Source organism: Cebus imitator, unplaced genomic scaffold, assembly GCF_001604975.1.
Source record: "Cebus imitator isolate Cc_AM_T3 unplaced genomic scaffold, Cebus_imitator-1.0 Scaffold118, whole genome shotgun sequence".
NCBI lineage: Eukaryota > Metazoa > Chordata > Mammalia > Primates > Cebidae > Cebus > Cebus imitator.
The window spans coordinates 294,514-305,043 of NW_016107433.1; the positions used below are offsets into that span (position 1 = coordinate 294,514).

General features: G+C 51.7%; 1 protein-coding gene across 3 annotated transcripts in view; it reads left to right on the forward strand.

Annotated features, from left to right (window-relative positions):
- The window catches only part of LOC108311715 (carboxylesterase 3), a 50,785-nt gene that overhangs the window by 7,754 nt on the left and 32,501 nt on the right, over positions 1-10,530 (forward strand). For 2 of the 3 annotated variants that reach the window (XM_017539238.2, XM_037742264.1), the window contains 4 exons: positions 3,070-3,150; positions 4,206-4,353; positions 5,381-5,530; positions 5,693-5,771. In XM_017539238.2, the coding sequence (XP_017394727.1) occupies positions 3,070-3,150; positions 4,206-4,353; positions 5,381-5,530; positions 5,693-5,771 (458 nt within the window). Of the gene's footprint in view, positions 1-3,069; positions 3,151-4,205; positions 4,354-5,380; positions 5,531-5,692; positions 5,772-5,877; positions 6,307-10,530 lie in introns of those variants that run through there. The other variant, XM_017539246.2, reaches the window with a different exon arrangement.

Below are 10,530 nucleotides of genomic sequence, written 5' to 3' on the forward strand. Positions count from 1 at the left end.
CTCACTGCAACCTCCACCTCCCGGGTTCAACTGATTCCTGCCTCAGCCTCCTGAAGGCTGGGATTGCAGGCACGCACCACAATGCCCAGCTAATTGTTTGTATTTTTAGTAAAGACAGGATTTCACCATGTTGGCCAGGCTGGTCTCTAACTCCAGACCTCATGATCTGCCCGCCTGGGCCTCCCAACATGCTGGGATTACAGGCATGTGCCACAATGCCCACCGTGTATTTTTTTTAGTAGAGACAGGGTTTCTCCATGTTGATCAGGCTGGTCTCAAATTCCTGACCACGGGTGATCCGCCAGCCTTGCCTTCCCAAAGTGCTGGGATTATAGGCATAAGCCACGGCTCCCAGCCCTGGAAACTTCTAGTTTTTACCACTAAGGCTAATAGTGCAGTGAATATCTTCACATCCACACTTTTGTCCTCTGACTTGGCCCTTTGGAATCAGTCCCCTCACACTGGTCCCTTGGTATGTGAGAGAGAGGCTCATGCAATCTTGACACTCAAAGACAAAGCTTGAGCCGGGTATAGTGGCTCACACCTGTAATCCCAGCCCTTTGGGAGGCTGAGGTGGGTGAAACCCCATCTCTACTAAAAATACAAAAATTAGCTGGGCATAGTGGTACATACCTACTATCCCAGCTACTCAGGAGGCTGAGGCACGAGAATCACTTGAACCCTGGAGGCAGAGGCTGCAGTGGGCCGAGATTATGCTACTGTACTCCAGCCTGGGCAACAGAGTGAGACACTGTCTCAAAAAAAAAAAAAAAAAAATTGGCCTGTTGCGGTGGCTCACGCCTGTAATCCCAGCACTTTGGGAGGCCAAGGTGGGCAGATCACCTGAGGTCAGGAGTTTGAGACCAGTCTGACAAACATGGAGAAACCCCATTTCTACTAAAAATACAAAATTAGCTGGGCATGGTGGCACATGCCTGTAATCCCAGCTAGTCGGGAGGCTGAGGCAGGATAATCACTTGAACCCAGGAGGTAGAGGTTATGGTGAGCTGAGATTGCGCCACTGCACTCCAGCCTGGGCAACAAAGAGTGAAACTCCATCAAGAAAAGAAATCGAAAAGAAAAAGCTTGTAGAAGTTTTCAGGTCAATGCCCTAGACTCTGGCAGGCAGCCTTGACTTCACGGCATCAACTTACAGCTGAAACCAAAGGAACCCCAACCTGGCTGGCCCCCAGGACCTGGGAAATCTGCCTGGCCCCCAGGACCTGGGAAATCTGCCTGGCATGGAAGGCTGTGCCCAGGACTTGTTGCTGAGTATGTTTCTTAGAAGTGGGTGATTCAGGCTGGGCACGGTGGCTCATGCCTGCAATCGTAGCATTCTGTGGATTACCTGAAGTCAAGAGTTTGAGACCAGCCTGGCCAACATGGCAAAACCCCATCTCTATTAAAAGTGCAAAATTTAACCAGGCGTGGTGGCACCTGTAATCCCAGCTATTCAGGAAGCTGAGGCAGGAGGATTGCTTGAAACTGGGAGACGGAGTTTGCAGTGAGCCAAGATCTCAGCACTGCACTCTAGCCTGGGCAGCAGAGCCAGACACCTGTATCAATCAATCAATCAAATGTGTTTATTTATTTATTAGTAAATAAATAAATAAGGTAAAATATGTAAGCCAGGCAGAGTAGCTCACGCCTGTAATCCCAACACTTTGGGAGGCCAAAGCAGATGGATCGCTTGAGTCCAGGAATTCAACATCAGCCCAGGCAACATAGCGACATTTCTACCAAAAAAAAAAATTCGCCAAGGGTGGTGGCGGGTGCCTGTAATCCCAGCTACTTGGGAGGCTGAGGCAGGAGAATTGTTTGAACCTGGGAGGTGGAGATTGCAGTGAGCCAAGATCGTGCTACTGCACTCCAGCCTGGGCAATAAGAGCAAGACTCCATCTCAAAAAAATTAATAATAAATAAATATATTGAGCATTTTTTTTTGAGACAAGTTCTAGCTCTGTTGCCCAAGCTGGAGTGCAGTGGCTCAATCACAGCTCACTGCAGCCCTCTCACTCCTGGGCCCAACCTATCCTTCCACTCCAGAGAGTAGCCAAGACTACTCAGTAGGCATGCCACTACACCCAACTTTCTTTCTTTATTTTTTTTAGAAATGGAGTCTTGTTATGTTGTGCAAGCCGGTCTTGAATTCCTGGGCTCAAGTAATCTTCCCACCTCTGTCTCCCAAAGTGCTGAGATTATAGCCATGAGTCACTAGGCCCAGCCAATTTTCTGTGTATTTCTTTAATTCCTAGTGAAAATTAACATCCCCTTTTGTGTATACTTTCTGTTTATCCATCTGTGAATTTCTGTTCTGGTTCTCACAAATTAACAAAGAGCCTAGTAACAAAGTAACTTTAGGGCCAGGCATGGTGGCTCACACCTATAATCTCAGCACTTTGGGAATACAAGGTGGGCGGATAAGGAGGTCAGGAGTTAGAGACCATCCTGGCCAACATGGTAAAACCTCATCTCTAATAAAATATAAAAAAATTAGCTGGGTGTAGTGACTCAGCCTGTAATCCCAGCACTTTGGGAGGCCAAGGTGGGCGGATCACTTGAAGTCCAGGAACTTGAGACCAGCCTAGCCTACATGGCGAAACCCCACCTCTATTAAAAATACAAAAATTAGTGGGGTATAGCATCCGTCTACTACTAGTACGTATGTAGTCCCAGCTACTCAGGAGGCTGAGGCAGCAGAATCACTTGAACTTGGGAAGTAGAGGTTGCAGTGAGCCGAGATCGCGCCACTGCACTCCAGCTTCGGCAACAGAGTGAGACTCCATCTCAAAAAAAAAAAAAAAAAAATGTTAAACAAATTCTTTTGTTCTCTACAATACTGCCATTAACCACTTGCCTGTTGTATTTGGGCTGCTCTCCCCACCCATACCCATCTCCCACCAATTTCAGGTTTATCTTTTTGGGTGTGTGGACTTGTGGGTTCAGCCACATTTGGCGCCATAATGAGTTTCTGGGTGCAGGGCTGTGAACACTCTTCTGCCCAGGGCTGGGAGCAGGGGCATGGGGCAGTGGTCAGGCTGCACTGAGAGGGTCTTGGTGTCCACACAGGGCTGGAATCTCCTGGATACAATGGAACGGATGAGCTGGGAGGACATGCTGGCCATCTTGACACCCTTCTTGACCAGTCTGGTGAGATAAGAGGCTGGAGGGAGGAGGCCAGTGGGTGTCCTATCCAACAGCACAGTCTCTGCTCCTACCTCTGACACCCACAGTACCAGCTACCACCAAGCCTCTTGGTCTAATGGCCACATTTGTGTTCACTCAGGAATCTCCTTAGACATGAGTCAATGTGGTTCTCAAAGGAAAATCTTCATCACCGTCATTGTCAAGATAAAACTGCCCATTAATGAGCACATTTATGTGCCAGGGACTGTGCTGCGCTGAGCGCTAGGAGAGGCATTCATCTCCTTCAATCCCCATTGCAACGCTTTACAGAGGAATTCTCACTGTCCCCATTTTGTAGATGAGGAAACTGAGGCTTGAGGTGCCATGGTGGAGAAGGGGCAGAGGCAGAGTTTAAGCCAGTTCTGCCTGACCCCAGCGCCTCAGCTGTCAGATGTGGAGCCAGACAGACCTGGGACCAAATCCCAGCTCTGGCCACTGGCCCAGTTATCCAATCCCCTCTAAGCCCATTTCTTCATCTATAAATTGGGATGATGCTGCCCACTCACCTGGGCCATTATAAGAAGGAGACTAGACGTTGCACTTGAAGAGTCTACCTGGGATCGCAATACCAAGGGCTGTTCAATCTTTGTACATTTCCCTTCTTTAGAAGCCCCAGAGCCCTCCCTATTTACACAACCTCATCACTGCCCTCTGTAGCTGAGGGGAGCCTCCATCATTTCTGCTCTCACTTCCTTCCCCGTTAACTTCAACTGAGCACCTGCTTCCAGGCCAGACCCTTTGCTGGGGACTTCACATAGGCTACCTGTCAGAGACTGACTTTCAGAGAGGTCTAGCCACCTGTTTGAGGTCACACAGCCAAGCAGTGGTTGCAGAGCTAGGACTTGACTCCAAACCTGAGCTTATCCCAAACTCCCAGGGAGGCAGAGAGGCAGCTGGCTGTTCCCTGGACCATGAGCCCTGGGAAATGAGGGAAGCTATATTGGAGAGTCTGGGCTTCTTGGGAGGGTCTGCCATAGCTGTGCGTGCTGAGCAGGCCTAAGCCTAGCCTCCTGCCCCAGGATGTGCCCCCTGAGATGATGCCCACCATCATAGATGAATACCTAGGCAGCGACTTGGATCCACAAGCCAAACGCCAGGCCTTCCAGGAATTGATGGGTGACGTGCTCTTGAATGTGCCCACCTTCAGTTTTTCAAGACACCTTCGAGGTAAGCCTATCCCTGGCCACCTGCTCAATCCCTCCCACTTGATGGAAGGAGCTGGGTCATCACAGATGACATGGCATGAGAAGGTGCTGATTTCCCTGATGCCTTGCACCCCACACCCCACTGCCACCCCAAAACCCCTCTATCTCTGGGATGCAGCATCACAATAATGAGAAATGTCTCCAGTAGGGAACTTTGCAGAGGAGGAAAACCAAGGCTCAGAGAGGTACAGTGGCTCATCAAGGGTCACCCAGCAGGCCTGTCACTAATTCTCAGGGACTCACTCAATTGAGTGATTTCATCCTCTTTCAGCACTTCCGAGATAAAAGTCTTGCTTCCTCCACGCCGAGTAGCTAATCCCTGACACAGACCCAGAACAGTTCCAAGTTTTAAAAATCATAACCTTGGCCAAGATACCTACCCTCTCTGTGCCTCCGTTTTCTCCTTTGCAAAATGGAAATAATAATAGAATCAAATCTAGTAATTCTATTAATATACATCTAATCTATTGTGATGGGTATTAAAAAAATGATGACACCAGCCAGGCGAGGTGGGTGGCTCATGCTTGTAATCCCAGTACTTTGGGAGAAGCGAGAGGATCACTTGAGTCCAGGAGTTCAAGACCAGCTTGGGCAACCTATTGACCCCAATTTTTACACAATTTTTTTTTTAATTAGCTGGGCATGGTGGTGCACACCTGTAGTCCCAAATACTTGGGAAGCTGAAGTGGGAAGATCACTTGAGTGCAGGAGTCTGAGGCTGCAGTGAGCTGTGATCACACCACTGCACTCCAGCCCAGTCGACAGCAAGACCACTTCAAAAATTAAAAATATTACATTAAATTAAAATGATGACAGAAAGCACACAGAATGGTGCCTGACTCCTAGCAAGCGCTCAGTAAATGTTTGTAGCTAGTCATTTGGTCATGATCATCATCGTGGAAATTGGTGGTATCATGATTGTGTGCTGCCAAAGGCAGGGTTGAATCAGGCTGTGGGTGCCTAACTCCCACCCCTTCCTTTCTTTGTAGATGCTGGGAGCCCTGTCTTTTTCTATGAGTTCCAGCATCGACCCAGTTCTTTTGTGAAGATCAAGCCCGCCTGGGTGAAGGCCGATCATGGGGCTGAGACTGCTTTTGTGTTTGGAGGTCCCTTCCTCACGGATGAAAGCTCCCTCCTGGGTGAGGACAGATAAACAGATATGTGATCCCTAGGCTGCCAAATGCCAAGGGGCCTGGGCAGGGCTTGCAGGAACAGAGGTCTCCAGTCAGCACTGAGGACCCTTGGGTCCCCTCCAGGTCCCACCTGACTCTCATTCAGTTCTGCCCCTGTCACCTTTCCAGCCTTTCCAGAGGCCACAGAGGAGGAGAAGCAGCTAAGCCTCACCATGATGGCCCAGTGGACCCACTTCGCTCGGACAGGGTGAGTGAATGAGTGGGCACAGCTGGCTTTGGGCCTGGGGTGCCCAGGTCGGCCCCTCTGGAGGACAGCACAGGAAGCCTGATCCTCATTCATTCCTCCGACCCAGGGATCCCAATAGCAAGGGTTTGCCTCCTTGGCCCCGATTCAACCGGGTGGAACAATATCTGGAGATCAACCCAGTGCCACGGGTCGGTCAGAAGTTTAAGGAGGCCCGCATGCAGTTCTGGTCAGAGACGCTCCCCAGCAAGATTCAACAATGGCACCAGAAGCAGGACAGGAAGGCCCAGGAGGAGCTCTGAGGCCGGGCCTGAACCTTCTTGGCTGGGACAAACCCAAATGGTGGCAGAGTCCCAGCAGGACAGCTCGCTTCTCCCCCTGCTGAGACTTTAACCTCAACCAGGTGTACGTGGGGTCCTGTTTAAGTAACTTTTCCCTGGTTATGCACCTAATAAGTCACAGAACTGGAATTTGAACCCAAGAAGTCAGACTCCAAAACTCTTTAAACTGTCACATATAAAGACAACATTTGATGGTTTTTACTTCCTGTAGCTTCTGCTACGACCGCTGGGGCTCTTCTTGTTACTCTATGAAAATGTTGAAGGCTGGGCATGGTGGCTCATGCCTGTAATCCCAGCACTTTGGGACGTGGAGGTAGGTGGATCACTTGAGATAAGGAGTTCGAGACCAGCCTGACTAATGTGGTGAATCTTCATCTCTACTAAAAATACAAAAATTAGCCAGGCACAGTGGCGCCTGCCTGTAGTCCCTGCTACTCAGGAAGCTGAGGGAGGAAAATCACTTGAACCCAGGAATCAGAGGTTACAGTGAGCTGAGATCATGCCACTGTACTCCAGCCTGGGTGACAGAGAGAGAAGGCTCTGTCTAAAAAAATGTCAAATGTTCCTGAAAGTGTTAGGTGCTCTGTGACTGGCATTGTGCTCTTTTGAAATGTCACCAGGCTGCCTCCCATCTCTGGATCATTGTGCAAGTTCTTTCCTCTCCCTGAAGTCCTTTCCTACTTGCTTCATGGTAGGTTCCAGCCCATTCTTCAAGCTTCTTGGAGGACTCACTGCCCCAGGAAGCCTTCCCTACCTTCTCTGGGCCGTGTGGCCCGGAGTCTGTATCCGTTGGAGCACCGTCCACCTGAGGCTAGCACTGTGTCTGTGTCTGTCTCCCACTCAGAGGAGCTCTCTGAAAGTGGGAATCAGCCTAACCCCACTATATCATCCACACCAGGATGGGGCAGCACCTGAAGTCACGGGATGTTTGCTGAGTGAGTGAGTGAGTGCAACACAGAGTATGGGAATGGCGGCTGCTGAACTTGAACCCAGAGCCTTCAGGTGCCAAAGCCATACTCAGGCCCCCACAGACATTGTCCAACCTGGCCAGAAGGGTACATGCCAAAGGCAGGGACCTGGAATGGAAGAAGTCCTGGGGCACCAGGGAATCCGGCCTAGACCAGACCTTAGCCCCTGACTAATATCTCGGACTTGGGGTAGGAGGGGTCTTCTGCTCTCTGCTGTCCAGTTCTGGCCCCTGCACAAGACATCAGAATCCAGGAGGGCCATGAGTGTGACCCAGACCTGACCCTCACCAGTTCCAGCCCTGCCCCTCAGAGCACTGGATGCCAGCTCCTAGTCCCAGTGCTGGGTCCTCCCTCCCTTCCTGGCTTGGGGAGGCCAGCTTCGGGGGAGCTCAGCACAGCTCCAAAAGAGCACCCACCAAGGCACAGCAAGACAGGCTGGGGTGTGGGGGGACATCTGGACCAGGGCATCAGTCGGGCTGTTGTCACAGAGAAAAGAAGTGACCCACCCACTCGGGCTTCAAAATGTGAAAAGCACCCAGAGGTTTTCAGCGTGGGAGTAAACATTTCTTTCTTTGAGGATCAATGTACCACTTCTTTAAAACACCTGGGTTTGTTTTTGTTCTTGTTTTAGAGACAGGGTCCACTCTGTTGCCCATGCTGGTGTGCAGTGGCACAATTGTAGCTTACTGCAGCCTCAAACTCCTGTGCTCAAACGATCCTCCCACCTCAGCCTCCCAAGTAGCTGGGATAACAGGCAAGTGTCACCATACCTAGATAATTTTTTTAGTTTTTGTAGGAAAAGGGTCTCACCATGTTGCCCAGACTGGCCTCAAACTCCCGGCCTTAAATGATCTTCCTGGCTCGACCTTCCAAAACACTGGGATTACAGGTGTGAGCCCCTGTGCCCAGCCAACACCTGGATTTCAATACATATCCCAGAGTCTTCCCTGCCCCGTTATGACATCCTACCAGCTCCAGTTCCTCAGTCAGACTGCTGGCTGCTGATGGGTACATGAAAAGCATTTTCTTTTTCTTTTTTATTTTATTTTATTTTTTTTGGATGGAGTCTTGCTCTTGTCACCCAGCCTGGACTCACTGGTGCAATCTTGACTCACTGCAACCTCGACTCACTGCAACCTCCACCTCCCGGGTTCAAGCCTCCTGAATAGCTGGGATTACAGGCGCCCACCACTACACCCAGCTAATTTTTTGTATTTTTAGTAGAGACGGGATTTCACCATGTTGATCAGGCTGGTCTTGAACTCCTGACCTCAGGTGATCCACCAGCCTCGACCTCCCAAAGTGCTGGGATTACAGGTGTGAGCCACCACACCTGGCCAGGAGTTTCCCTCTTGCTTCCCAGGCATAATTATTTTGGCATGAGTCTCTTCCACCTTAAAATAACTTCTGGGCTGGGCACAGTTGCCCACGCCTGTAACCCTAGCACTTAGGGAAGCCAAGGCAGGAGGATTGCTTGAGGCCAGGAATTTAAGATCAGCCTGGGCAACATAACAAGGTTCCGTCTCTACAAAAAAATTTTTTAAATTAGCCAGATGTTGTAGTTGTAGTGTGAGGCAGGAGGATGGCTTGAGCCCAGGAGTCCCAGGTTGTAGTGAGCTGATTGAGCACCACACTCCAGGCTGGGCAACAGAACCCCAGGAGCCACAATCCAGGCCCAAAGGACATAAATTTATTACATAAGTAAATAACTTCTGGGCCTGTAGTTGCCCAAAAGAATTGGTGGGTGGACCCCTGGGAGGCTCTGAATGGCAGCTTGAGTGTCATATGAGTCTGTGTCCTTTCTAGGGACGTCAGAGAGGCAGTGTTCAAGCTCTTCCCCAGTCTGTCTATAGGCCCACCTCCCAAGTTTTAGTCACACCCCAATTCCATTCCCACGCCCCCACCCACCCTCCACCTCAGTTTCCAGTCCAGCTTGCCCAGGCTCTGGGAAAGCTTTTGCAAGAACAGGAAGGAATTTGGCAGGGGAATGCCAGCTCTGGTTCTTGGAAATAATGGGGTCCACATGGCCTTCTTTCCCTGCCCTAGCCGGCCTGCCTCCCTTCCCATCAGCCCCAGACCTCCCATACTTGGGGGCATCATTGCCCACTAGAGCCTCTCTTCAGGTGAGGTTGCCCCTCCCTGCTGCTCCCGAGCTGGCAGACCTTCCCACTCTGCAGACCTTGACCAGGGCCCCAGGAAACAAGGCAGGCGCTGGCGTTGCAGGTAGGGGTGAGGTCCGGGCCTCGCCTGACGACCTACTGAGCTCTCCTCTGAGCCAAAGCTTACTCACACTCTGCCTTCCCTGCAGGCCTCTGGGAGGTCCTCTGGGGTTTCGAGAGGACTCCACCTTACAGATGAGGAAATTAGAATCAGAGAGGAGCAGTACCTTGCCTGAGCACACACGGAATGAGAACAAAGCCAGGACTCACATCCACGTTTGTTGGCCTCCAAACTACAAGTCCTTCCCCTCCAGAATGTGCCCTCGTGTCTAGAGTGGGCTTTCCAGATGCTGGAGTTAGGGTCTAGTGGGCTGACTTAGGTGGGGGGACTGGCTTCTAGTTAGTAAGGCCAGTAAGGGAGGCCCAGAGAAGGGGTTTTGCAAGGCGGTGGCTTCAGACTGGGGCTGCACAGCCCGAAGGGAGATGACAGGGGCCAGATCTGCTCTCCCTTGGATGCCTTCTTGAGTCCCCTCTGTTCTTTGGGCCTGGACTGTGGCTCCTGGGGTTTGTTGGCGTGCACTGTGCTACCCCAGCCAGACTGCAGGGCCTCAGTCCCTACCAGCCGGGTGTGTGGGTGCAGAGGAGCGTGCAGATGCAGGGGAGCCTGCAGGGGGAAGGGCCATGCTGAGCTTCCCTACACAAGGAGGGTGGGCTTCCAGGCCCTGTTACCCGCGAATGCCCAAGAAAGAGATATCCTGAGCCAGGACATATCGCCTTTTGGAGGAGGTAAGCAGCAGTGGAAGGCGATGAAGCCCCCAGACCTCCTAGGAGACCAGGGAACCCCCAGAGCAGACCCAGAATCACCACAGGGTCTCAGAGCAGCAAGGCTGACTAGGTGGGCAGCCAGAGCCCCTCACCTCTGCCTGGTCCCACTTCCCGAGGCCCCTCTGTGATGACACAGGACAAGCCCCAGGAGCTAGTGTCCTGCCTTGGCCAGGACCATCCCCTGGGGTGGGAGCTGAAGTTGCCACCCCAAGGCCTGGGAGCAAGCTGACTCTCAGTGTGCCGAGGGCGAGTCCTGGTCAGGCTCTGTCTGTTCCTCTGTGACCCCCAGACCACAACACGGCCAGGCTCCCAGCCCTGGCCCGCCTCCCAGACCCTCACCATGCCCCAGCACTGACATTAGTACAGGGCTGCGCCCCAGTCCCTATGTGGCCAGCTGGAGGCATATCTGGGTCTTGGCTGGAGCCTGGGGAGTGGGGCTGGCAAGTGCCAGGCCAGAATTCTGCTTAAG